The following is a 26,123-nucleotide window of genomic DNA, read 5'->3' as shown; positions in this document are numbered from 1 at the left end:
ATTTAGTGTTATGTAGTCTGTGTTTATCTCATATTTTTGCTGGGTTCGTATTTCTGTTATAAGTGGAGGTTACTTTCCATGCTGCATGGACAGACATAAGCAATTTTATTTCTCAGAAGCCCCTTATGTGATTATCAAGCAGTAGGCTAGATATATACATGTTTGTTCCTTCTTACAGCATAACACACCGCTCTGTTCTGCTCATTATACGAAGTTTCAGGAAAGCATAATAATTAAGGTAATCCTTCCTGCGACCAATATATTACAGAAAATACACTGTTTGAAAATTATGCCGTTATGAATTTTACTTTTTTGAGAATATAATGACATGGCCGAATTTATCCATTACAGTGCTATTTAGTGGCATTAACTATATGCAGATCTGCCTGTTCAGTCTCCGAAACAAACAACAGAAAAGTAAAGAAACGGGGAATTTTAGATACTACGTACACTTTCTGACCTCAGTTGCCCCTGTATATACTGTTATAGAGATATTAAGCTGTATTAAATATCTCATAATTTAAATGAAACTTGATGTCAAAATTAAATAATATTTGTGCCTAAACTGGAAATATTGGTTCGTCAGAAAATAATCCGGACTATAAGATTTGAGAAGCCGGTCTCGGTAGCCGAGCGGTCTAAGGCATGTACTGTCTTCGGTCGCTCGGAAGCCGGGATCGTGGGTTCGAATCCCACTCAGTACATGGATATTTAGTTTGTGTGTGTGTGTGTGTGTGTGTGTGTGTGCGTTTTTCTGTGTTTGTGTACAGGTAGAGGCCTTGCGACGAGCTGATCACCCGCCCAAGGAGTCCTACCGAATGTGTAAGATCTAGAAAAACCTAAGTGGACGGAGAAGTTCATCGAGGTAGGCCTAGGCCCACTGGGGCTGTAGTGCCAAGGAAAAAAAAAAAGAAAAGATATGAGATTTTTACGGCTGTGACAGTTCACAATGTAGTCTTCCCAATTATGACATCATATAGTCTGGTATATAATTACTCACTTAACAGTATAACACGTGGTGTAATTATAAGAATAAATACAATATTTTAATCCAAAAAATTTTTTTAAACAGAAAAAAAACCTATTTCTATTGTTATCTTCTGTGGTATGACGCTGGGTAGTCTGGTAGATGTTTATCAACATTTCTGAGGAATGTACTCCCTCCATCTTCAGGGTTCAATAATAATCGAAACAGGAACCATTCTTTTGCATGCTGGTTCCTTACTTGGTTTGTTTTACGACCCTGTTGTAAAGTCTCCCGAAATATCAGTAGATTTCTACACAGTACCACACGCCAGACGATGGTGGTCTTCATAGTTACCGCCGTGAAGATCTCACATCTGACAGATAATATTACTCGCATGATTGCTGGAGAACGTGTGCCGACACTTAAAGTGAGCAACCCGAATAAAGAAGATAAATTTACACAACAGTAAATAATACGTCGCAAGAAAATTATGAAATTTTTCACTAGAATTGGCGGCTGAGACCACTTCTAACGTGTAACGTTGTGCAGTCTGCTAGTAGACCATTGAAGTTTCGGATGAGCTTATAGCTCTAATCTAATCTAATCTAATAGAAAGTAGTTTTTTTTCCTTTGCTGGTGTCTTCCTTGAATTACTCGTCGACGATGATAATGGAAGCATTATGTCCCTCCGAAACGTCGCTGGATTTTAACCGGACTATACGGCGTTACATCTGAGAAAACAATCCACGTTTTATAATTATTTACAATATCGAGTACGCAATGTGTTCTGTATAACGAGTTCTATTCCAGAAGTAATTTCCACCGGTGATTTTTCTTTTCCAATTCAAAATTTATCTGTTCAGAACAGTCTGTCATTAGGACATTACATATGTAGTAATTTGGTTATAAAATTTTGCGATATTTATCTCAACTGAAGCTCTTTGTAAGGTCACTTTTTCCATAGAATTACAATAACTCTCAGCTCTAGTGTGTATCTACGTAAGTTTCAAAGCTACACGTAACGAAGAAGCTAGTTTGCCGTAAATAATCATGCCCAGCGCTCCTCACTTCTTCGCCCACACAATGTTATTCGGGGATTGCGCCAAGCAGCCCTGGAAATCGATAGTTCTGATGACGCAAATTCAGTTCGATGATATTCGAAATAAAGTATCTCTGATCATTATTTATAGAACACAATCACAGAAAGCCACGAAGTTGAACTCAGTATAATGTGTTACCCGTTGTCTGGATTACTGTATGAGTCTGTCAGTATGTAGAATGCATTGAGATGAATGTCATGATTGAAGAATAATTGATGATTTTAAAGGAGAAGGTAGTGTTCTAATGTAGCTGTTACATCGACGTTACATTTGAGGAACTGAGGAATTCCACTAAAGCTTCTGTTAAAGATGGTCACTATTCTGGCCGAGACATCAACCTATCACCTCTCCGATACGAGTCTAATTCTGTACCGCTACGCCAACCCGCTCGGTACTTATGTACAGTACAGACATTTTATCTAGTGTTCGTTTTAATTATTTACACACTTGGGTGTTTCTTGACGCATGTATATACAGCATAGTGAGACGGATAGCGCAGTGATTATCGTGAATAGGCTACGGATAGAACGACCGGAGAATCGAAGCTCGATTGCAGACTGCAGCGAAATATTTCTCTCTTTGCTTAAAGTCCAGACCCTCTCTGGGGCCAATCCAGACATCTATCGAATGAGAACCGGGGATTATTCAACGGGGGTAAAGCGGAGTGGGCGTGAAGCTGAACATTTACCTCCATCTAGTGATGTAGCTTGTGTTGTGTGAAGCTATACTCCACTCGTCTGTATGTCTCCATGGTAAAAGGTTAATTTGTCGCTGTGGTTAATTAATCAAGCGGCACATCATGAAGACAGGGGGAGTGGAGATATAGTTCACAATTCTTGAACTCTGGATTAGGTGAAGAGCTGTCAGCTACACGCCCCGGCCTCTCTATACCCCCGGGGAAACAGCCTCCCGTACCAATTAGTTAGCAGGCCGGGTGAATCCCAGAGCCTGTCTGGACGTTACGCAAGAGCAGAAAGACAGTTTGCCTCTCTCTGGAATCTAGCCCCAGTTCTTTTATGGTCCAGGTCATAGCCCAGTCGCTATACTGACTGAGCAACTAAACGAAACCAAAATTTCAACGTTACTATAAATCATTCTTGACTTTGTGAGATTTGAGGTTCTGAAGGCGACTATTCAAATGATCCTTCTGAGACGTGATGATATATGGTCTGGTAGATCGTCTTTTTGACGTTTAGAAAGAACATACTTCTCCCATTTTCAAGGTAAAATAGTAAGCCGAGAGCGTATAAAGTTATTGCTAACGCTGACCGGGCCGTACCAGATTGTACTAACACTCTCTCCATTGATTTATTGAATGACGTTATTGGGGGCGCTTATAATTAGTGCTGCCTTGATTGTCTTGTGATCTTAGTTAATTGTATAGGTTACTGGATGTAGACTTCTGCTCTCCTCGATCTACGTATAACGAAACCTTCCTCAGGATTAAAGTCGAATATTTAGTAGTTAAATGTATAAGGGTTAGGCCTTCTCGGCCCTTGCACCGCGACCTACAGTGGTCTATTGTGCTTTGTATTTAGTAGTTACTTCATTATTAAATTTCTCCATATAACTAAATGAATTGATGAAACGCTTCTTCATAAAATAAACCGACCACTTTTCTCCAGATTTTTTTCAGGCAGTCCTCGTTTTGAATCACAGCAAGGACACTGACTATACTCTCTGTGGCCTTTCGTGTTTTGTCTAAGTATCGCTAAGTAAATGCTGCGATAGTAACTTAAATTCGGGCATGATCGCTTCTTTCCAAGTCTTTTCAAATGCAACATACCTCAATCATTGTACCAGTTCTGAATATTGACAGCACAGTAAAACACATTACACTATTTTAGTCTTAGCTGAATTTCAAGAATATTTTTTAAATAAACTTATGAATTCTGCATATAATTCGACGAGTAATTTAGCTTAAAGATCATTAAAAATGTTTAATAACTTTCGAAACAATTTTAAGGCAAATTAAATCAGTATAGTATGTATTAATACTAATAGAAAAGTCATAAAATAATAAGTTCTAATTATTTTAATTTTAGACAACAGCTGATTACTAGAGCTTTAATCATATTTTACGTTCTCCAAATGTGCATTCGATAAATAATAATAATTATAATAATGGACTAATATGAGGACAACGCAATTCAAGTCCCTTGTTTATTTTTCTTGTAACTCGCCTGATGTTGACATAGAAGATGTCGAAACATGTAGCGTACAGCTTCGCGTACTAAACAAATAATATAGATGCAGTAGTGCCTACTTTGTCTTCATCTTGAAGATACCTTAATATTGAGTTAACGCCCAAATTTACATGATTATAGTAAAATTATTACTTTTATTTTTATGGCTCTTCAGCTCTTTGTTGGAACTTGGCTGTTTTTTGGGGGGGGTCACTTTTTCAGTTTCTTGAGCCTATATATAATCGATACGACTCCTTGGATGGGGAATCAGCCCGTCGTTACACCGTTACCTACACACAGGACAACACAAACACGGAAGAAACGCACACATAGATATCTATGATTGAGTGGGATTTGAACCCACGATTCCAGCGTTCGAGGGAGCGAAGACAGTTCATACCTTAGATCGTGAGGCGACTATGATGAGCAAGAAGAGTAAAATAGTAAGTAAAGTAAAGCTATCCCTGTAACAGGCCGTGGAGGCCCATAGGGTTGTGAGATGTTGAGGTTCCCACATTTTCTAGACAATCGGCTCATAGATGGTGGTAAGGCTGTCAGCCTTACGCGCCGGCCGCCCTTTACCCCCAATAATATTCCAAGAATATTCCTAGTACTAATTTCTGTTGGAGGCTGAGTGGACCCCAGGGCCAAATTGCTGCTGGAAGGATTAGGTAAATTGAGAATATCCACCTCATCGGGATACAATCTTTTCTACCCTTATGGTTACCAGTAAAATATTTCCAAGAACCTTGCCACATGTTATTTGTCTAGTCATTTAAATTGTTTTTCAAAAGACTTATTTTATATAAGACATATATAACACATTTCCTGATTTGTATATATTGTTTCTTTTGTGGGTTATTTTATGAAGTTGTTATAATCGGCCTTGTATAGAATTTTTTTCCTTGGCATTACAGCCCCAGTGGGCCTAGGCCTACCTCCATGAACTTCTCCGTTCACTTCGGTTTTTCTAGATCTTACACATATGGTAGGACTCCTTGGGCGAGTGATCAGCTCGTCGCAAGGCCTCTACCTGTAGACAAACACAGAAAAACGCACACAAACATCCATGCCCTGAGTGGATTCGAACCCACGATCCCGGCTTCCGAGCGAGTGAAGACAGTGCATGCCTTAGACCGCTCGGCTACCGTGACCGTATAGCATTTATTGTTAGATAATTCTGTATGCTGAACTTGAAAATATCTGAAAGGAAGGAGTCAGTTGCCTACTTGAGGCATCGTCCTGCTATTAGGCTGAAGGGGCGGACTCAGAAAATCAGATAAATCTCCGTTATTGTAGCCGACGTCCTGGCCGAAATTCTAACCGATCACCTCACGAATACCAGCCCGGTTTTACCTCCGGACTAAGCTAATCGGCGTGTGTGTGTTTACAAACAAGAGGTTTGATAGTCAGACAATATCATGACCGGCCATAGACTGGTTGATCGACCATCAGTTCTTCTTAGAAACAAAGATTTGTGTTTTCTGCACTGGGCCGCAACAGCCTAATAGCTGAGGCAGTGAGTTCATTCCCTGTTAGCATGGCAGCTAACCCGTGGATCTGATCAGTCATCGCCATTTTGTGCAGGTGATAATCATACGTAGAAACTTAACCTTAAACAATTCTACAGACTAAATTATTTCAGTAAATCACGCGTCTCCTTACCCATAGATTTCATCTGTGAAGTTTAGCAGTGGGAATCACTGCGCATGTCCAATAATGGCACATCACGATGGATCAATGTGGGTGAAGCAATACTATTCGGAGAGACAGAGCCATGGAGGACAGCCGCGGGGCCGCCACGGCGGCGGCTGGAACCGCCAGTTCCTCCCGCACTGCGCCCACCACGAGCGCCGACACCGAATCGGATCACCACCATCAGCGTACACAAGCCCAGGTGTACCCAGAACACGGAAGCTGGCTTTGCTGTGTGCCTTGTTATTGGCTCAGGAGGAACAACAGTGTACACAAAGCGTCTCTCACCGTCGCGACGCTTATCGTCACATCTTTACTGGTAGCATCACCGGTACTGTTCCTTATCAGCAGCGTCCCATCACGTGAAGGGGATCGAATGCGGGACTGTCATTACCAGGTGGGCTGATTCATATCTCTCTTGAAGAATACTACTGTGTGTTTTGTGATGCCGTGTATTCTGGTAGAGGTATACTGAGCTTTCAGATGAACACAATGTCTCCATCTTCAGTGTCGAAAATAAACCAAATATGTAGCAAGCAAAGTACTTGATTTTTACCTTGAAGATGGAGGCAATGCATTCCTCCGAATGGTCGGCACACAACACCAGACTACACGATGTAACGAGCAGGTTGGGAGTAGCAGTAAATCTCTGGACTTTATTTCGTTGTGACTGGTTTGAGTCTTGGTCGAGACACCGGCTATCCCGATTGACTCTTCTGGTTTTCCTCAGTCCCTACAGGTAATATTCTGGAAGAGTACTTCTATAATGACACAGTCGCTTTCTTCCAAATCAATTCCAATTCATCAGTCATTACACGTTTGGCGCTGTCTGGAAGTAGTAATGTTCATAGTTGCTTCCGTGAGACCCTTAAGTCTCACAACATCTCTCCTACACAGAGTGCCCCAGGAGGAAATGTCGGTATGCTGGGAGGTCAAAGTATCGGTCATCCTAAGAGAAAATGTTGTCCTATTCCTAACGGTTTGAGACATAGAGCTATTTCACTGTATAGTGCACTGCACACTATATAGACGAGCAACACGCTATGCCCTTACATGAATTTCAAAGTGCATTGATGTTGACGGTGGAGTTTTCGAAAAATTATTATACTAGGTAAACTGTACCAACTTTGTCACTTGAACGATAAATACCGGTATTAGAAGTAGCAGGTAACATCTCTTTCTTATCAACAACTTTGGAACTGTATAGTGAAATAGCTCCACCTCAGAAACCGTTCGGAATAGGACTCATGTACATATATACGTATACGTATACGTACATATACACTTTTTGCTTAAAATGGCCCTCCAAGAACAACGACCTTTCTGCCTGGGACACTCTGCGCATGAAACGGCTGAGGGTAATTTCTGGGGGACTGTTGCGGGCCCATAGTGTTGTCATCTATGTTTCCTGATATTTGAGGTTTCACCGGAGATCAAGATTAAGATTGTGCCACTGTATAGTCTGGCAGATAATAACTTGTCAGCGGATCCTCCTGCTCTAATTTTCAGGGTAGCGTTGTAGACAGCAGGTTACTCCAAAACGTCGATAACCGTGTAGTAAATTAACGGTGTCATATATTACCATCCGTTACTCTGAAGACAAAATCAGCAGATACCCCTCCTATATATTTAGAAATACCTATCAAAATGTACGTTGTCGCAAACAGAGAAAATTTGTTCAAAGAGTAACGCTTCTAATGTGTCTTCATAAGGTACTCGGTTCGACTTTCAACCGGGATAATGCCTTAGGTTTCAGTGTTTTTCATTTTAGTCTCCTCAGTCAAATGCTGGGATAGTAATCCATATAAGTGAATTAATGTTTCCTTCTACACGACTTCTTATTTATTATCATCCAGTCATTTGCTGGTATACAGACTGAGTAAATAGTAACCCTATTAAAGAAGCTACAAATAAATTAATGTTGTCACATTATTGATTAGAGACGGAGTTTAGATAGGTAACTAAATTTATTGAACACTTACACAACATGTAAATATAGCGATATCGTTAATTTACGCAATATAATTCACTACAGCACACACTAAGTTTTCAGTCCGCTCTGTCTTCATCGGCCGTTGTCTGGTAACGGCATTCTCCTTACTCTGGGTTCCCGAATTAACCCATGCCTCAGGTACCAGCTTCTCGCAGCAACAGCTCACAACGACTGAACTGCATTTCTCTGACTGCTCACTAACTCACCAACAAATTCTTCACTTTCCTGTACCGAACTGCACTGCACTGCACTAACTGAACTGAGTTAGAGTCAGAGTTATTTTACGACACATAAAACACAGTCACCAGGAATATTTCCATTGTTGCGCGTGGGCCGCTGCTTAGCAACGGCCGTTGTCTCGTTTGTTTCGCGATCCTTCTATAGCAGGCATGTCCAACTTCAAACAGATTTTGATCGACTTTTAGTGTCAAAACTACCAGTGATCTACCACCCCCTCCTATTATCGTACCTCGCTTTAAGTAAAAATATTGGTAAAAATAACACGACACGTGATGTTTGTTCTAAAAGAAACATACATTGAAAGTAGAAACTACTTCAACACGTATTTTCCCTTCAAAATCTGAATATAATCATATTACATTACAAGTGAATTTACATGCTTTTCACGTATAATTTCCTTATAGGCCTATGAGATCGACCAAAAATCATCCCGCGATCGACCGGTCGATCGCGATCAAGACGTTGGACATGCCTGGTCTATAGTAACTGGTCTATGTGCCACAATGTATAAAATTGAGCCATAATTCAGGAGAGAACATCATCTTTATTTTCACTACCATGAAAATTTCTGCCCCATACATGTTTAGTAGGTTTTTGTATTGCAATAGCTTTACGCCTTCTGCATGTAAAGAATGTCCTCTGAAAACTAGAGAACAACTTTGTTATGTTAAGAGCTTCTGAAGTATAGGGTGACTCTTTATTATTGTCTTGATTTCAGCGGCCTATAATTTTCAAACCGTACATGATTTGAAAGGCACTCATGATGAAGCTGCTTAGCCTTCTGCAGTGTTGATTCTCTAATTAATAAAACTTTTTGATCTATACTTTCATATTCCTAAGCAATTTTATTCTTTCCTCTCAGTTTGAAAATTATAGGCCACGGAATAATTTAGAATCACCCTTCTTTCGACTGGAATGTTTCACTAACTTCCCCCTTCTGGCCGCCAGCATAAACACTGATTAGCGTGCATATGTAGGGCATGAAGAGGTTAAACATTCAGAATGTCTGCCCTACTTTCAGGTGACATTTATGTGCATCCATTCTGTCCGCATGCAGAGATGATTATGAATATTTTAATAGAATTGAAGCAAATTCAATTGGTCTTTCATCAAGGAACTTTTAGAATCTTCTGTGATGTGATATAATGTAATGTAGTAGAAACTGACAATGTTTTCGGAAGGAAATTCAACCTCCATCTTCAGTGTAAAAGAGGAATTTTTGCAAGCAGAACGATCTTTTTCCCCTTGCCTTCTGATATTTGTTTATGTGGTTCGCTCTTCTAATACTCTATATAGAGACAATACAGGACTACACGGCGTCACATCACACAAGTGTGTATACTTTTAATAAATTACGAGTATTACTATGACCACAGAAGAAATTTTCATGTGAATACTTTCGTTCTGGTCAAGAGTAAAATATATTTCAACATGAATTCCAGTGAGTGCTATAGTATGCGCACACATACACAGGGAGGAGCAGTCGGTACAGCGACTGTCTACGGGCTGGACTGCAGAGGCGTCGGAGTTCGAGTCAGAATAGAGTCAAGAATTTTCTGTTCTTCACGCTGTCCAGACCGACTCTGGGGCCCATACAGCTTCCTACATAATGGATACCGGGTGCTGTTTTCCTGGGAGTAAAGCGGCCTGGCCGTGAAGCTGGCCATTCACCTCCAACTAATACCGAAATCATGGAACCGTGGATCTGTACATCCATTCTTCCATACGTCTTCATGGCGTTCTTAATTAGTTAAGCACAAGGACATCGTTGCCTTTACCTTACGTAGATAGGTAAGGTAAAATATTGTAGCGTGTTTGTGTATCCATGCTTAATTAATTAAGAACCACGCCATGGAGACGTATGGGGAGTGAAGGTATAGTTCCACCATTCTTGACCTCGGCATTAGATGGAGATATATAGTCAGCTCCACACCTCAGTCGCTTTAACCCCAGAGAAAGGGCCCATTGTATCCATCGGATAGGAACCTTACATATATATTGTGACATGTCAAACCGTTGTTGGGCAACGGGATGTGGAACGAGTTACCACGAAGACAGACTCTTGATAAAGGGTCGGTTGCCATGTTACACAACAGTGGAACGAGGTTACGCAACAGTAAGGAAAGCGGTGTTTCTCCGTGCCGTGCTGAGTCGAACCGATCCAAGCAGAACCGTGTTGGTTGCTACGCAACCATAAACAACTCTCGGCAACGTTATCAAGCAACGCCTCTGTAAACACGGCGTCACGCAACAGTGAAGCAAGCTGTGTTTTCGGCCTGTCCAATTGAGGGTTTATAAGAGAAACTGGAATAACTAAGGAGCCAGTAAGGGAAGTGTCAAATCTCAGACAATAAAATATGGTTGCGAGTCCAAGGGACATGGACCCGAGACAGACTGCGCTGGAAAGAGCCTGCAGCATATGCTAAAAGACAGACCCGTCCTCTCGTCAGAGAGGGGGCCCCACAAAAAGAAAACTGTAACTGTCAAACAATAATAAATATCTGGCCATGAGCTCCAGATGGGGCTCGATACCAAGACTTACTGACTGACTGACTGACCGTCAGTCGCAATGTCACTTTGACTTTCACTAAGGAGCCAATATTCGGGTATTTGGCCGAACAGAAATCAGTCAGTCAGTCAAAGCAGCAGCGGGAGGAAGAAGAACTGAACGCGTGATAGAAGATTTTATGTGTGATAATAATTGTACTCGCTAGTGTAAAAGTGAGCGTCCAATAAAAGAAACCGTTCCGATCCGAGGGCCCACGCAATTTATTCGTGTCGAGTCACACAGCCGACATGTCACAATATACAGGATGTCCCAGGAGGAATGGACCAAACTTCGGGAGGGTGTTCCTTATGTTAAAGTATAGCGATATAACCCAAAACACCTATGTCCAAAGTTGAACGGTTACGGAGATAATGGCCAGAGAAGTGTCAAACTTTGACCGGCGTTGCACACTTGTTGATTATAAAATACATATTAAAACTGGCAGGAATATGTGGATTCTGTAATGCTAATAATGTACGTAACATAAAACTAAATTGTGAGTGACATGAAGCCATAAAATTGAAGTACAAAATACTCGCTCGCCATGTCATAATTGTCCTTAGGGTTTCCAAGCACTATACATGAGACATGAATGGCATGCGCTGGCGTAACGTGCTGACTGCGCGTTCTGATAAAGCCAACTACAGAAGCACGGCTAGGGTGAATCACGGCACTCAAGGACAAACAGAGATAAGGCCTCTCAGCTGATAGGTATAATCCGTGGACCCGCTAGAAGACCACACTTTTCTTGGGCCATTATCTCCGTAACCGTTCAACTTTGGACATAGGTGTTTTGGGTTATATCGGCATACTTTAACATAAGGAACACCCTCCCGAAGTTTGGTCCATTCCTCCTGGGACATCCTGTATATATATATTTTCATGATTTATGGATGAGTATAGACGGAATTTTGGATTGGATCTTAGATTGATTGACCACATTAACACACCACTCGTAATTGCAATTTACAGATCACTGACACAGAGACTAGTGTCCTCAGTCTATTACAGTCTCCACTAACCGTTTCCTGGAAACGGATTTAACACAAGAACTATAACAGTCTCACCGAATTGCACACACCAGATATCACACATAATGTCTTCCTTTCACAGCTGCACTCTTGCAACCAACTCTCTTCTTCACGTCCTCCCTAACAGATCTCCACTGAATTGGCAACTCTGGAAGTCGACTGCCGATTCTCAAAGGATTGTGTCAAAGTCAAACTCACATTGCGACTGACGGTCAGGCAGACTGTCTGTCTTGGTGTCGAGCCCCAGCTGGGGTTCATGACCAGAATTTTTTTTTTTTCCTTGTATGAAAGTTACTGTCATGTCCATTTGGGGCGTCCTCTCTGACGAGAGGTCGAGTCTGTTATTTGTCAGTCATAGTCTGCGTTAGTAAGTCCATTGTCAGTATTTACATATATTTACAAATTTAATCTTAATTCCTATTTCTATGTAAAATATATACAAGGCCTCTGTCAATCAAGGCTCAGTACAGCAGATTATGCTCTATTATGGGTCACTCCAATTGTTTTTCTTATAATCCCTTTTCCCTGACTCAATAGAAAACACCGTTTCAAACAGTAAATCTATTATTTTATAGGAGTGTTTACCTCGCCGCTGGCTAGAAGCGAATTGCATAACACAGTAGTTTATTCGCCTATTGCATAGCAACAGCTGTCCACGCCATAATATACATAATATATATATATATAATATATACATATATACGTATATACATAATACATAAAAACGATATCAGTTCTGTCAAGGGATTAGATATCGAGGTCACGTAGTACATATAAATTCAAATACGTCTTTCAGTAAGATGGAACCGAGCAATTTGCTTCAGTGATAATGCTTGGGATTGATGTTCCTATCTATTTATCTATCTATCTATCTATCTATGCATCTCTCTATTTCTCCATCTATCCATCCATCTTCCTATTCCTCTTGCTCCCAATTGGATCACAGGGCATCCGTGAAACGCTTCATATCACATCAGTTTCTTAATTGTAGATATTCAGTAGGACTCCTTAGACGGGGGATCAGCCCGTCGCAAGACCGCTAACTATACACAAACAGAATAAACGCACACAGACATCCATACTATGAGTATGATTTTAACCCACTACCCAGTGTCTGAAAGGGTGAAGACAGTTCGTGCGTTAGACCGCACGACCACTGTGATCGGTCGGTTTATTTTTTGAGTCAGCTAAATTAGATCCTCGGCGGAGACGCTGAGTTTCCCCAACGAAATACAGAGATAGGCACGTGCTGTTTCATTCAGATACTTTCAATTCATTATGTGCCACTCACCCCATCTTTTGACGCTATGTGATGTGATGTGATGTGATGTGCTCAAGAGGGTCGTGAAACAAACCACAAAGAGTTCTTTTTTTTCTTGGCACTACAGCCCCAGTGGGCCTAGGTCTACCTTCATAACTTCTCCGTTCACTTCGGTTTTTCTAGATCCTACACATTCGGTAAGACTCCTTGGGCGGGTGATCAGCTCGTCGCAAGGCCTCTACCTGTACACAAACACAGAAAAACGCACACACACAAACTAAACATCCATGCCCTGAGTGAGATTCGAACCTACGGTCCCGGTTTCCAAGCGAACGAAGACAGTACATGCCTTAGACCGCTCGGCTACCGTGACCGGCCCACAAAGAGTTTAGTATTTTGTAAATCAACAAGATACAAGAATACAAATTAACCCAAATTTATTTAGATCACATTTCCTCTTTCAGTGAATGTAAAGCAGTAAGTAATTTTCTTTCTTGTTTAAACGGTCTCTCCCCTTCACGAAGTAACTTCTTATATGAACCTTGAGCTAAAGAAAGACCAACAATAAAACTACCAATGGCATTAACTGAAGATGTCACGAAAATCAATTTACAGACGGGCTTTTATTCACAAGAGGAACGTTCCTTCATTCGTGTTTTTACAAATGGAATGAAGATTAACTGTGGCATAAAGTGAGGTTGAACAAACACTTGCTTAACTGCAAATAAATCTCACGTACACTCCACAGTCTCTGATTTATGAACGAGAGATTCACATATTTCTCGAATAAAATGAAACCATAAGAAAACAGATCACAGATTGCTCACACTGAATAAGGATACAAAAGTAATTATTTTGGACACAGAATTATTTTAAAATTCTCGGATCTAGGAATAATTTTAAATTGATATTTTCTGCGACAGACGCCGTACAGTCTACTAGAGTGCATCAGATTAGAAACCACAGGATAACATTATATAAGAGAAAACTGTTCATAGTACCGCTATGAGAACTTCAAACCCGATATAGAAATAATTTATATTAACAAGACACGCGATGCTTTTTGTACACGAATATGTCTGCTCTAGATAATCGATTAAATTATTTTAAAATATTGACAAAATAGGTCTCAAACATTGGATTAAAGTGGTTAGGACTTCTGTCTCGTATTCAAGATAACCTGAGTTCGATTATCATCCCGTAAATTTGTTGTTATGAATGAGAATTTTTGTGTTTTTCCTAGTTCCCCGAGACATGTGACGGGTATATCCGTGGCCACTTCTCTCCATAAACTTGACAATTTATTATTCACTTTTTATGGTGGGATCTGGGACAGAGGAGTCGGTGAAGAGTCTAACCTAAGGACTGTATGACCGAGGTACATTTCCCGGAAGTGGTAAAACATTTTTCTTCTCAACCGCCTCCTATCCTCATTTTCTCCAGAGCTAAAGTGGCCGGGGTATGAAGCTGACCAGTCACCTTCATCTAATGCACGGGCTTAGAAAACGTGGAGCTATAACTCCACGTCCTTATGTGTCTCATGTCGTGGTCTTTAATTAACAAGAGGAAAAATTTAGTTTATTGTCTTATCAATCCATGTTATATAAGCTTAATTTAATGTCTGATATGTAGAACAATATAAGGAATAAGAAGTTCTGGGAAGAACGATTCGCTTACTTTTCTTTCCCTACATACTGAGTTTGATACAACTCGGACGGCACAGAGGGCGCTGAGTTCAAGAATTTTTCTATTGTTGCGTATGTATTCGTTTCTGCAGGAAAGTATTTACAGAGCTGTTGCCTAGTAACCTTAAGGGGGGAACACACAGTCAATAAGGTGATGTCATGAGCCTTCTTTTACTTTTAGCTTAATTTTCTTATTTTGAAAAAGTAAAAGGAGGCCTATGATACCACCTTGCTGCCTGTCTGTGTCTCCGTCTGGGTCCACCTGTCAGTGTATCCCCTATAATTTGTAAGGATTATGAACGTTATGAGATCGCCTTGCTGTCTGTGTGGCCCCGTTACCGTTGCTAGGCAACGGGCCATCTGTGTGTGTGCGTGTCTGTGTGCCCCACGTCACATTTTTCTTTCTGTATGCGATCCGTGTCATATTAAAGGACAGTAGGTGATTAGTTCTCCCTGAAGTTCTTTTAAGTAAATATTGTAGACTAAAATATAAAGGCAAAGCAGTGACTACATTCCTTTACATCCAAGAAGATTTTTCTGTTAATAAGCACCGCTGTGGGAATTTCAAAATTAAACCATAAGATTTATTATCATATTTACAGTAGCCCTCCCCTTGTCCTTATCCTGATCCAGATGAATCGAATCCACGCCATTTCAAGTATCTGTTTTAATATTATACTCCCCTGAACACAGCTATAAAGATGCACTATTTAAAATGATGACGTCACCTAGTGAATTCCAAGCTTCCGCATTAAGCAACGTTTGTCTGCGCTCTCTAGCAGAAAAGCTGATAATTAATTTGAATGTGTTCACACAGAACCGCGCTCCCACCTCACTACCGTTGCTAATTACCACATCGTACGGTTTGTGGTTTCATTATTTTTATCAAATGAAACACGGAGATCTACAGTAATTCACACAATGTCCACTGAATCCATTTAGAGGGACAAAAATAACAATTAACGTGCAATTTTATGTTATATGCTTATTACCTATTTAAGAGGAATGCCATGGAGTAGGTTGGTGTAACGGTAACGGTCTAAGTTTATGTTTTGGAGGTACGTATTTCGAATCTAGGCTGTGAGACTGGTTTCTGCTTATGCCTCCAAGCGGGCGCCACGGTTGGATTTCTCTTAGAGCTACATTTTTTGTGGTCGAAGTGTAATCCAAAGAAACAAGTAGCAAAAAAGCGATTGAGGCATACCTTTATCAGAAACCTCTGTAAATGTCTTCCAGAATACATTACATCATACCTCAAAAGATAGCCACTGCTGTGAGAAATTCAAGTACTATTTCTGATAGTGTTAATCACTGAAACCATTTTTGCGTGTTCTCCTAAATAGGCGAGTTGTTTAGAGACAAGTTACATAATAGTAACAACTTTAATGTCTTCTATTATTAGGTCTTTGTTTAAAATAACGGAAGGTCGTGATGAGAGAGAGAGAGAGAGGCGCCAGCCCAAGGTTGACGACAAGTTAACCCACGCTACCTGCTCTGATAGCAAGCTGATATAGTACCTGAGAATGGCTGACGTCAAGGCAATTAGGATTAGCCCCTAACACTTTCAAACCCAACTCAACATAAAGTCTAATTTCTGTGGGGTCTAGCTCTTATGAAAAATGTATAGATGAATTTCAGGGAGGATGAAATTGACAGGGCATGTATCATGCGTCGCAGTGAAGAGATGTGCATGTTGTCACGTGATTATAGACGGGTTTTGGATTCATGCCCGGATTTAATGAACACTCTAAAATAGGGCGTGTTTACACATTTTACAATTCGTTGTAGGGCTTCGTCGGCACAGTAAATGTTACGTTCGTGTCTGTTGGGGTGACCACTTGATCGTTATTGAACCATTACCTAGCCATGGCAGTTGTTTGCAGAGCCGTTCCCTAGCAACGGCTGCTATGTAGGCTTCACAATTCTGTCTGGAGTAAACATGACACATTATAAAGTTTTTGTAGGAAAACCTGAAGACATGAGACCACAAAGAAGATCTAGACCTATATGAGACCTAATATTTGAATATATCTCAAAGGAATAGTATGGGAGGGTGTGTACTGGATTAATCTGGTTCAGAATAGGGGCCAGTGACGGGCTCTTTTGGACACGTTAATGAACCTCCGGATTTCGTAACATTCTTAGAATTTTTTGACTGTTTAAGAGACTGATGGCTTGTAATGAAGAACTCTGCTCGGTAGAGATAGTTATTTGGTTGCCTCGCTGTTAATTAATTAGTTACAGGAATAGATACACAAGGAGCGACAGTTTTATTTTCATACTTTCTCTATCTCTTATTTTTCTCCTTCTCCACCTTTCGAATTTCCTTCCTCTTTTACTTTCATCTATTTTCTCTCATTTCTTCACCTCTACCACAGCAGAACCTGGTCTAGCGGCAACCCTCTACACACTTCACTGCTGCCGATATGTACTCGGTTTGGATCACAACTACACTGACTGAGATGTTTCGGGACTTTCCTCAGCTGTACAAGAAAATTTTGAGATATTATCTCTATTAGGCCACCACCGCTTCGTTCCGAACCCATTCCAATTATTCACCCACCTATCAACTTCGTTATGTGTTCTACATACTGATAAAGATAAAGATAAAGGTACCTCTGGAACAGGCCGTGGAGTTCCATAGGGTTGTGAGACGTCGAGGCTTCAACATTTTGTAGAAAATCGGTTCACAGATGGCGGTGATGTCAGCCTTACGCGCCGGCCGCCTTATGCCAACAGGAAGATTTCTGGTACTCATTTCTGTTAGAGGCTGAGTCGAGCCCATGGCCTTCCTTAAATAACCTCATTAAATTTTATCGTCCTTTCCTTTTGTCTCATTTTCTTTTACTTCTCCATTCTCTCTCCCCTTCTCATCAAGTATCCTTTTATCTTCTTCTTCCCCTTCATCATACATCTATTTCTTTTCCTTCTTCATCGTCTAGTACAATTTATTTCATCATCATTTTCCTCTTTTTTCATTTCCTCTCCTTCCAGCATTTATTTATTCCTTTATCCCATTCAACTTGTTCATATTTTCTTGAAACTTCTCCATGTTCAAAGTAACCGAACGTAAAGGAAACTTTGGGCTCTGTGCATCACTGCCTGCCTAGTGCCCCTTCGCAGTTATACCTCCCAATCGGCAGGAAATGTCAATCAGACACCATAACACATGGCATTCCCCATGAGAGTGCTAATGTCTGTCCCTCTGTCGCATTGCCCAACAAGCAGCCCATCAACCCCTGCAATATGTACGTTCTATACAATCTAAAGAGACCCTCCAACGTCAGGAGCATTTCCTAGGTTTTGAACATGCAACGTACACCATGTGCATAAACTGTAAAATTATCAGATATTTCTAAATTGTTTATTGGGTGAAAAATTAGTTAACGAAGTGTGATGAAAATGGTGACGTGAAACATGGCTATCCCCTCACTCAGTCTGATGGCATGTGCTGTAACTGACCTGGCGGTAATGTTGTGACTCGATCTACGTTTCAGCAGTTTCCAAAATGGCCGAGAGGGTGGCTCGGGCAGTAATGTTTCTGACTTCCTTATTCTGGCAGTCCAGGTTCGAATATCGGCTGGGATATCAGCTATCTTTTATGAAGCATTTCTTTGTCTTTCTTATTCCCAGATAAATTTCAGGATAATATTTCAAATTAGGTAAGACCGCTCCCCCAATGTCCTCTCCAATTTATCTCGGGGATTAGCTAATCGTACATCTAACGCTCACAGCAGAATATGTTGAATTCTTTTTTTACCTGATGACGCAAATATAACCAACTTCAGAAACAATTTATCTCTTTAACGTAATTGACAAAATATAAAATTTCCTGTGTATAGGTCAGCTTAATATATCATTTATTCTTTTCCCTCCTTTACTGACGTGAGTTAATTTTACGTAGTTTTATGGATTTGGTAAATAATATTGTGACATGACGCCTAAAAGCCTGAATAGGCAACGGTTTGGTAAACACGTTCCCGTTGAAACGAATACGCAAACAACAATGGAGGGATTGTGAAGAAAAGGTATTTTCTGTTAGGTCCGCTCCGAGTCTATATAGCGAGGGTTCCAGGCCGTTTGAAAGTCGGGTGATTTTCGAGAGTTAGCCGGGAATGGCATGACACTGAAAGCTCTCCACCGTTAAAAGCCGTTGCCAGGATAAAACTAGTGAAGATTGAGGACACTAGTGTGTGTGTAGCAGTGAACTGTAGAGTGTTTTGATTAGCGATAGCGCTGTAACTACTTGCACTTACGAGTTGTGTGTTAAAGTGGTCAATAAACCCAATATCCAATTTATATCCTGTCTATAGTCACACACCCATAAATACTTGACAGTATCTATAACACGGTAAACGTTGTTCTCTGAGATGTGACACCGTACAGTCCTGTAGAAATTCACCTACGTTTCTACTAAACTACGAGCCATCACATCTCAGAAGATGGCACTGTTCATAGTCGCTGCTCTAAGTCAAAAATAGTGTCACAGTTTTAGTGATTACACTTTACAGTTCACTGTTACATATACATACACTGACACACACATATACACACACTAGTGTCCAAAGTCACGTCTTCACTGCCGTTGTTTGGTAACGGCTCCCACAGACGGACGTCTCTTCCTATGGGTTCCCGAACTATCCTCGGCCTTAGCGGCCCCGCTTATAACATCTCAACATAAGCGGTGTTTTCTACGCTGTATTCTCGTGTTGCCGTGAAGACATGCTTGTTTGAGAAGCCATTACTAAGTAACGGTTGTTGTATAGTTGCATATTTCGCCATCGTTGCCTTGAAACTGGTCTACGTGCCACAGTATCTTAAGATGTTTTGTCATAATATTATATTTATATTGTATTTTCAAATTAGGGATTGGAACCAAAATCACCAAACTGAAGACCTCGTTGAACACACGGAAATCTTTTTCAGTAAGGTTGCCTAATTTAAGGCATGACTTACTCGTACACTCGAAAGATATTTTAGAGAGATCGACATTGAGAAAAAAACGAAGTGTTTCGTCCGAAAGGAAAATGGGAACAGACAGGAGCTCCATCTCTTATCGCCGCGGAAACTTGCACTTATCTTCTTTGACACATGGGGTTTGCTACGACTTCTAGAAGGGGAAAAAGCTCTCTAGGGCAACAGGATAAAAGAGCTTTCGTAACAGCATTGTGTTAATGGGACAAGCACCAGCCAACATCAATAAAAGCTCTTTGGCACCTCTGACGTCATGACTCGTCACATTGCTTACCACCAATTTTCATGCAGAAATTACTTTTGAACCAAAGCTTCATACGATCGTAACGGCTATGAAAATATGTAACTAGTAAAATATCTAATATTTTAAATAATGTAACGTCATTTTTATTGCTTGAAGAGTTGCATCTTCTGGAATATAACCCAGTATAGTCAGCTGAAATTTAACCGGCGTTTCGGAGGAACATATGGCCTCCATCTTCACAGTCAAAGAATAATGTAAGCAGGTAAGCAGTGTGAAAGCATGTCGCAAGCATCATTTATTTGGCTTATTATTCAATCCTGAAGACAGAGGCGACATCTTCTCCGAAACGTCTGTTGACTTTTAACGTACTGCACCTCGTTATATCCCAGAAGCTAGAACCCTTCATAATCACTGTTGTGAGAACCTGGAATCATACATTGTGTTGGATGTCTAAAATATATTTCAGGGTACGTCACATTTTCAGTAGGCAATTTTATAGAAGAACTGACCCATATGTTTAACGAGTCTCACTGAACAGGATGGTCTAGGGATAAAGCTCCAGACTTTTATTTCGGAGGTACTTAGCTTGAATCCCAGCGGGGACATTATCTACAGAGGACTCTGGCGATTTTCCTAAGTCTCTCCGTGTATATTTTGAGACAGTACTTCGATTATTCCATTACCATTTCCTTCCTAATCCATCCTCTCCAGTCTATAATTCATTAATCATATTGTTACTCGACTGTGTTTTATCTCCTGATATCTTTCCATGGCTCTTCCAGCCTATTCAGGACCCTGGTCTCTTATTCAATTCCGTAATCGTTTTTCATAGACGGTAGGACCCCTTGTATGGGGGATCAGCCTGTCGCAAGACCTCTACCTAAACACAGAATAAACGCATACGCACACCAAACATCCATGAGATTCGAACCCACGATCTCAGCGTCCGAGCGAGGGAAGACAGTTCATGCCTTAAACTGCGCGGCTACTGTGACCAGCTTTACCTCCTGGTGGCTTTCTAAAAGTAACCCACAAATATAGAAACTTCGGTTTCAGGGATATAGGCTGTTACTCCATGTCTTTCTTGTCTATGTAACTAAGAAAAGATGCCAACGGATGTAACATATTGTCGAATATAGAAATATTTTTACAGTCGAAATTTTCGACGCTTGGCTTTCGTAGGATTAAATAAGATTTAATACATTGGCTTTCTTTGACGATTACGAAATGTTCATTAATCTTATTAGTGCATTTAAAGTGACACCGGTTGTAAGTCTAAATAATATATATATATAATGAAATATAAAAATATGAAACGTTTGGTAGTTAAACATTTCTCTTCAGATATCCGAATTAATAACGAACTTCATGGAACTGAGCTCTTCTGCAGAAGCCGCTAGTTGTGCAGCTACTCAAGAATTTCCCAGCATTTTATGGAACCCGAAGGTTCATTACCGTGTTCACAAGAGCCCTCCACTGGTCCCTATCCCGAATAAGATACAAAGAATCCATACATTTTCTAGACCCCTTGTGACGTTTCATAAGGAGCTTATTTTTTACGCGGAATTTTAGCCCCACGCCCAAGCCCCAACCTGAAGGACAACCCCTTCTAGACTCTTCGCGACTGCTTCAGCCCACTATATCTGAGGCCTTCTCCATATCTGAGTAAACGAAATGAATTCTGAATATATTAAATATAAATCCGTAGAAGGATACAAATTTAAGTATTATATTGAAAGAATGTGATATAAAAGATTATTTAAATGCAGTATTTAAATTAAATTCTTGGAAAAGTAGTGACACAATAGTCATACTTTGGGCTGTGGTACAAAGCGACATAATAAAATGTAAGATGTACGGGCAATAGTATGCACGTCAGTCTTCTAGTTTGCCAGAAAATCTCGCCAAAATCCATTAAATATATTGAATTCATCGGTCGATGTGCTAGTTTCACCTCACTCCAACAAATGGCATAAAAACTGATGCATTTGCTTCGATCTTCCGATGGCTAGACTCGAATTCCCTTCGACTGCATACAGAATACAATAAATGGAATAAAACCAGTTGTAACCGGTCTCGAGAGACTAAGCAATTGAGGCCAAGAACTCCAGTCGAGATGAAATGACTGTCTCGCAGACATTACACTAGATACGTAGGGGCGTCCAAATTACTGACATTTCATCCACAACTCAAGGGTACATCTCCTGCAAATGACCCAATTATTATTCTTTGTACAGTAATCAAAGAAAAAACTTATGTACAAAATTAAAATACATCAGAATACAGGTAGAATTAACAAATCATAAACACTGGTTTTTTCGTACTTTGTCAATCGTCCGGTATTCTAAAAACTGAAGAACACAACTTTTCGGAAACTGGATCTGTTTCTGTCCTCAAGGGGGAGAAGACACCTGCTCTATTGGGGCCCTTAGAAATAGCTAACCTCAGTCACTGAACCTTTTCCCTAAGAACTGTCTGACTGAGCGTCGACAATTGAAGGAAACCTTTGCAGAGGAAATTTTGGGGATGATATCCTGAGGTTTGCATCTCATCAGGGAAGTTATATGATTAAGGGTTTTAGCTAACTGAATTTTTAGGCTTTCTAATTTCCTAGGAGCCGGTCACGGTAGCCGAACAGTCTACGTCATGCAGTGTCTTCGCTCATTTGGAAGCCGGGATCGTGAGTTCGAATCCCACTCAAGGAATTAATGTTTAGTGTTTCTGTGTGAGTGTGCGTTTTTATGTGTTTGTGTAAGCTAGAAGTCTTGCGACGAGCTTTTCACCCGCCCAAGGAGTCCTGCCGAATGTCTAATATCTAGTAAACCAAAGTGAAACGGAGAGTTTAATGGAGGTAGGCCAAGACCCAAATTGGGGCTGTAGCGCCAAAGAAAATATTCTTAGGAAGGTTATATACCGGGTCCATACTGATTGGACAAGTAGGTCCTTCTAAGGGAACCGACAATGTAGTTGTCGCCCCCCTTCACCTGAGGACGGAAACAGATCCAGTTTCCGAAACGTCGTGTTTTCTAGTGTCTACATGTTTCGACAACACGTGGGCCATCAGCAGGCAACTTCGTCCTTAGTGCCCTTAGGCACATTGTTGTTGTTTTTGTTTTTGTTAATTTGCTTCGTAGGATATTTTCATCCTATCTTTTTTAACTGCCGTTTCAGTGTTCCTTCTTAGTGTGTCGTTCACTTTAGTTGTTTGTGTTTAGCGCTGTTTGTTCTTCGTATTCTTTGTACTTCAAAATGTTGCCCCAGTGCAACAGGATGCCGAAATATAATATTATGTAAAATGAACCCTTCTTTCAGGCGACATAGTGTCTCTCTCGACTCCAGTTTCACTGTCTCTTAAACTGATACATTTGTTGAATATGTTCCATGATATCGTTTCGTTAAATAAACGTAAACTGTCTCTGTTTGTTATTTAAATTATGAAATCTATATTTGTGGGGTCTAATAAACTGAACAAATGTTTATTTCTGCAGTACTTATGTATTTACAGGATTTTGTATAGAAATACATTCAGTTCTTTTTTCTGTTGCTTGGTGTTCATCTGTGTTATGTTGCTCTCGTGTTTGCCTATATCTGTGAAATTTTTTGAACTGAGACTGAAAGTCTCTAATGATATGGATTATATTTAGACTACCTCAGGTTTCTTTCCACTAAATTACGCTTGAATCTATTTAACAGTTAAGAAGACATTTTGTATCCCCATATTTATGAAGGAAGCCGATCACGGTGACCGCAGTTTCGCCTGCTCGAACACTGGACCGTGGGTTCGAATCCCACTCAAGACATGGAAGTTCTGTGCGTTTATTCTGTGTTTTTGCTGCTATGTGTTTAGGTAGTGGTCTTGCGACGGGCTGATCCCCCGTCTAAGGAACCATACAAGCTTTGTATAGGAACGAAAGTGAAGAAGCAGCCATGACACAACACAAGGCTGTAGATCTATTGATGAACGAATCAATGAGTTGCTGATGAAAGAAGAAATTATAGAATATACAGAAAAATAAACATTTCTATACAATAAACACAACACTACAAATACATTTTTTTGGAATTTATAGATATTGATGTTGCTTATAATAATAGGAAAATAAGAGAGTTTTGATGGCCCTAATGTTCTAACACAAAACTATGTGAATATGTTATTATGGCGGATGAGACTTCGGCTTCACCCTGTCTTGGCAAAATATCCCCCTAACAAATCATTCAGTTTCCACAGAAGCGATGCATACAAACATTATCATTATTTGTGCTGTAACAGGGACGCGCTGAACTTCCGCATTGTCAGATTTGAATTGCAAGCGGTTAGACACAATTGACGTGTACTGCAACCGTTCCATATAACACAAGCCACCAGCTGAGTGTAAAAGTGTACTATGTTCAATAACTCCAACTTTCAGAAAATGGTTTTGCCTTTAATTCTTGCTGCAACTTAAGTATGGCTTAGAACAAATTACATTCTGAAATTCCATACAAGCAAGTAACGTAAAGCAATGGAACTGAAAGGACACAGTGCAACCGGAAGTAGAGAATGAGAAATGTAAATTACCTCATTTTCGCCCAAAAGTGGAAATAAACCATCACAACGCTCAGGCGGTGAATTTGTTTTGTGGATAAAGTTTGAAATGTATATGGTGATGTTATGTGGTTTACTCCGTTTCAGAACTCGACTCCATAACTTTTCATTTTAATTTAAAATAATTACGTAAGTTTTTGCCACATGGCAGCCACGAAATTTAACTACCCAAATTTAAACTGAGCACCTAATTAATGAATACGAAAAAAATAGCTTTACCATTATGGAAACCTATTCCGACCAAACTTATTGAACATCACAGCAACATTCGATAACTTTCAGTAGCCTAGCAGCCGCAAACAGATGTGGATTGAATGGCGCCGGCGTTTCGGTTCATGCTTACCACCCAGTTTTTTTGTATATTTAATTGATTTTAAGAAAATATTGGGTGAAGACTGGTATTTCATCTTGCCAAGCCTTATCGTAGTTGGTTGAAGCACTATGCCACAAGCCTGAAGGTCGCGGGTTAGATTCCCAATGAGCTCATTGCATTATTTCAATTCACCTAATCCTTCCAGCCGCACTACGGCCCTGGGGTTGATTCAGCCTCTACCGGAAATGAGTACCAGGAATCTTCCTGAAGGTAAAGGGTAGTCGACCGGTGCGTAAGGGTAACAAACTCACCATGTGTGGACCTCGACGTCTCACCAGTCTTTGGGTCTTCACGGCCTGTTACAGGGATAGCTTTACCTTTACTAAGGAGTCAGAAGCGCTGCACGCGACTCGCCACGTCTACTTTAGGCAGTCAGTTTAAAGTACCCAGTTCTGCTAGAGATCACGTCGTGGTGTGGCGCAGTTCGGTGCCCTTGTATGACTTACTGCGTGTGGATATTAGACGTGTCTCCTTCACTCCACAGGATGATGAGGCCTGCGCTGGAGACGAACCGGTGGACGAGTTCGTGTGTGAGGCTGGACAATGTCGCCAGGCGGCCGCTCGCATATTGGCGTCTATGAGCTTGAGGGCTGATCCATGCCGTGACTTCTACAAGTTCGCGTGCGGCGGATGGTCAGCAGGGACAGATGGGCGTCGAGGGAACATGTCCAGTGGCTTCGGTCAGAACCCGGAGTTAAGCTTCAACACCCTCCAAAAACACGTGGATCGCGAGATACAGCGTAAGTCCTGTGTTTTGTAACCGTACGTCCCTCGTCAAAATTATATAATTAAGGGTATGAAGTACTTATACATTGTTTAATACCGTGAGAGACGCTCCATCGGCGAGGTACCATCCCCGGACCGTCTGGTTGTAATTCCGTTATTGTCCTCCTTAGGCTGAGGGTGCCGCTATTGTCCCTAACGCCGCCTGTTTACTCCCAGTATATCATAAACCGATGAACTGACCGTGTGCGAGACCGGCCAGGAGGGGTCTTGGATTACTTGAAGACCGACAGAGGTTTATGGACATCCTGAAAAATACGAATGTTGGGCAGATGTCGGGCTCGACACTTGGCTATCTCCTTTTTATTTTCTTGTTTTTCGGTGGCCAACTGGGGGACTTGTAAAGAAGATGAGGGGTCAGTTGTAGGAAGCGAAGGAGGACAGTAGTTGGAAGGCAGATAGAGAGGAGAGACGTGTTTAAGAGTAGTGGTAGCTAGTCGGCGGACAGAGCGGCTAGC

General features: G+C 40.8%; 1 protein-coding gene across 1 annotated transcript in view; it reads left to right on the top strand.

Moving 5' to 3' along the window:
• The first annotated feature begins 5,750 nt into the window (after positions 1-5,750).
• The window catches only part of LOC111865370 (neprilysin-3), a 46,385-nt gene continuing 26,012 nt past the window's right edge, over positions 5,751-26,123 (top strand). Inside the window, exons 1-3 of the mRNA XM_023853338.2 lie at positions 5,751-5,840; positions 5,925-6,345; positions 25,367-25,622. Coding sequence (XP_023709106.1) covers positions 6,031-6,345; positions 25,367-25,622 — 571 coding nt within the window. The 5' untranslated portion in view covers positions 5,751-5,840; positions 5,925-6,030. The remainder of the gene's footprint in view (positions 5,841-5,924; positions 6,346-25,366; positions 25,623-26,123) is intronic.

The sequence above is a fragment of the Cryptotermes secundus genome, unplaced genomic scaffold (genome assembly GCF_002891405.2).
Source record: "Cryptotermes secundus unplaced genomic scaffold, Csec_1.0 scaffold114, whole genome shotgun sequence".
Lineage (NCBI taxonomy): Eukaryota > Metazoa > Arthropoda > Insecta > Blattodea > Kalotermitidae > Cryptotermes > Cryptotermes secundus.
This window is presented reverse-complemented; position numbering and strand designations above follow the sequence as displayed.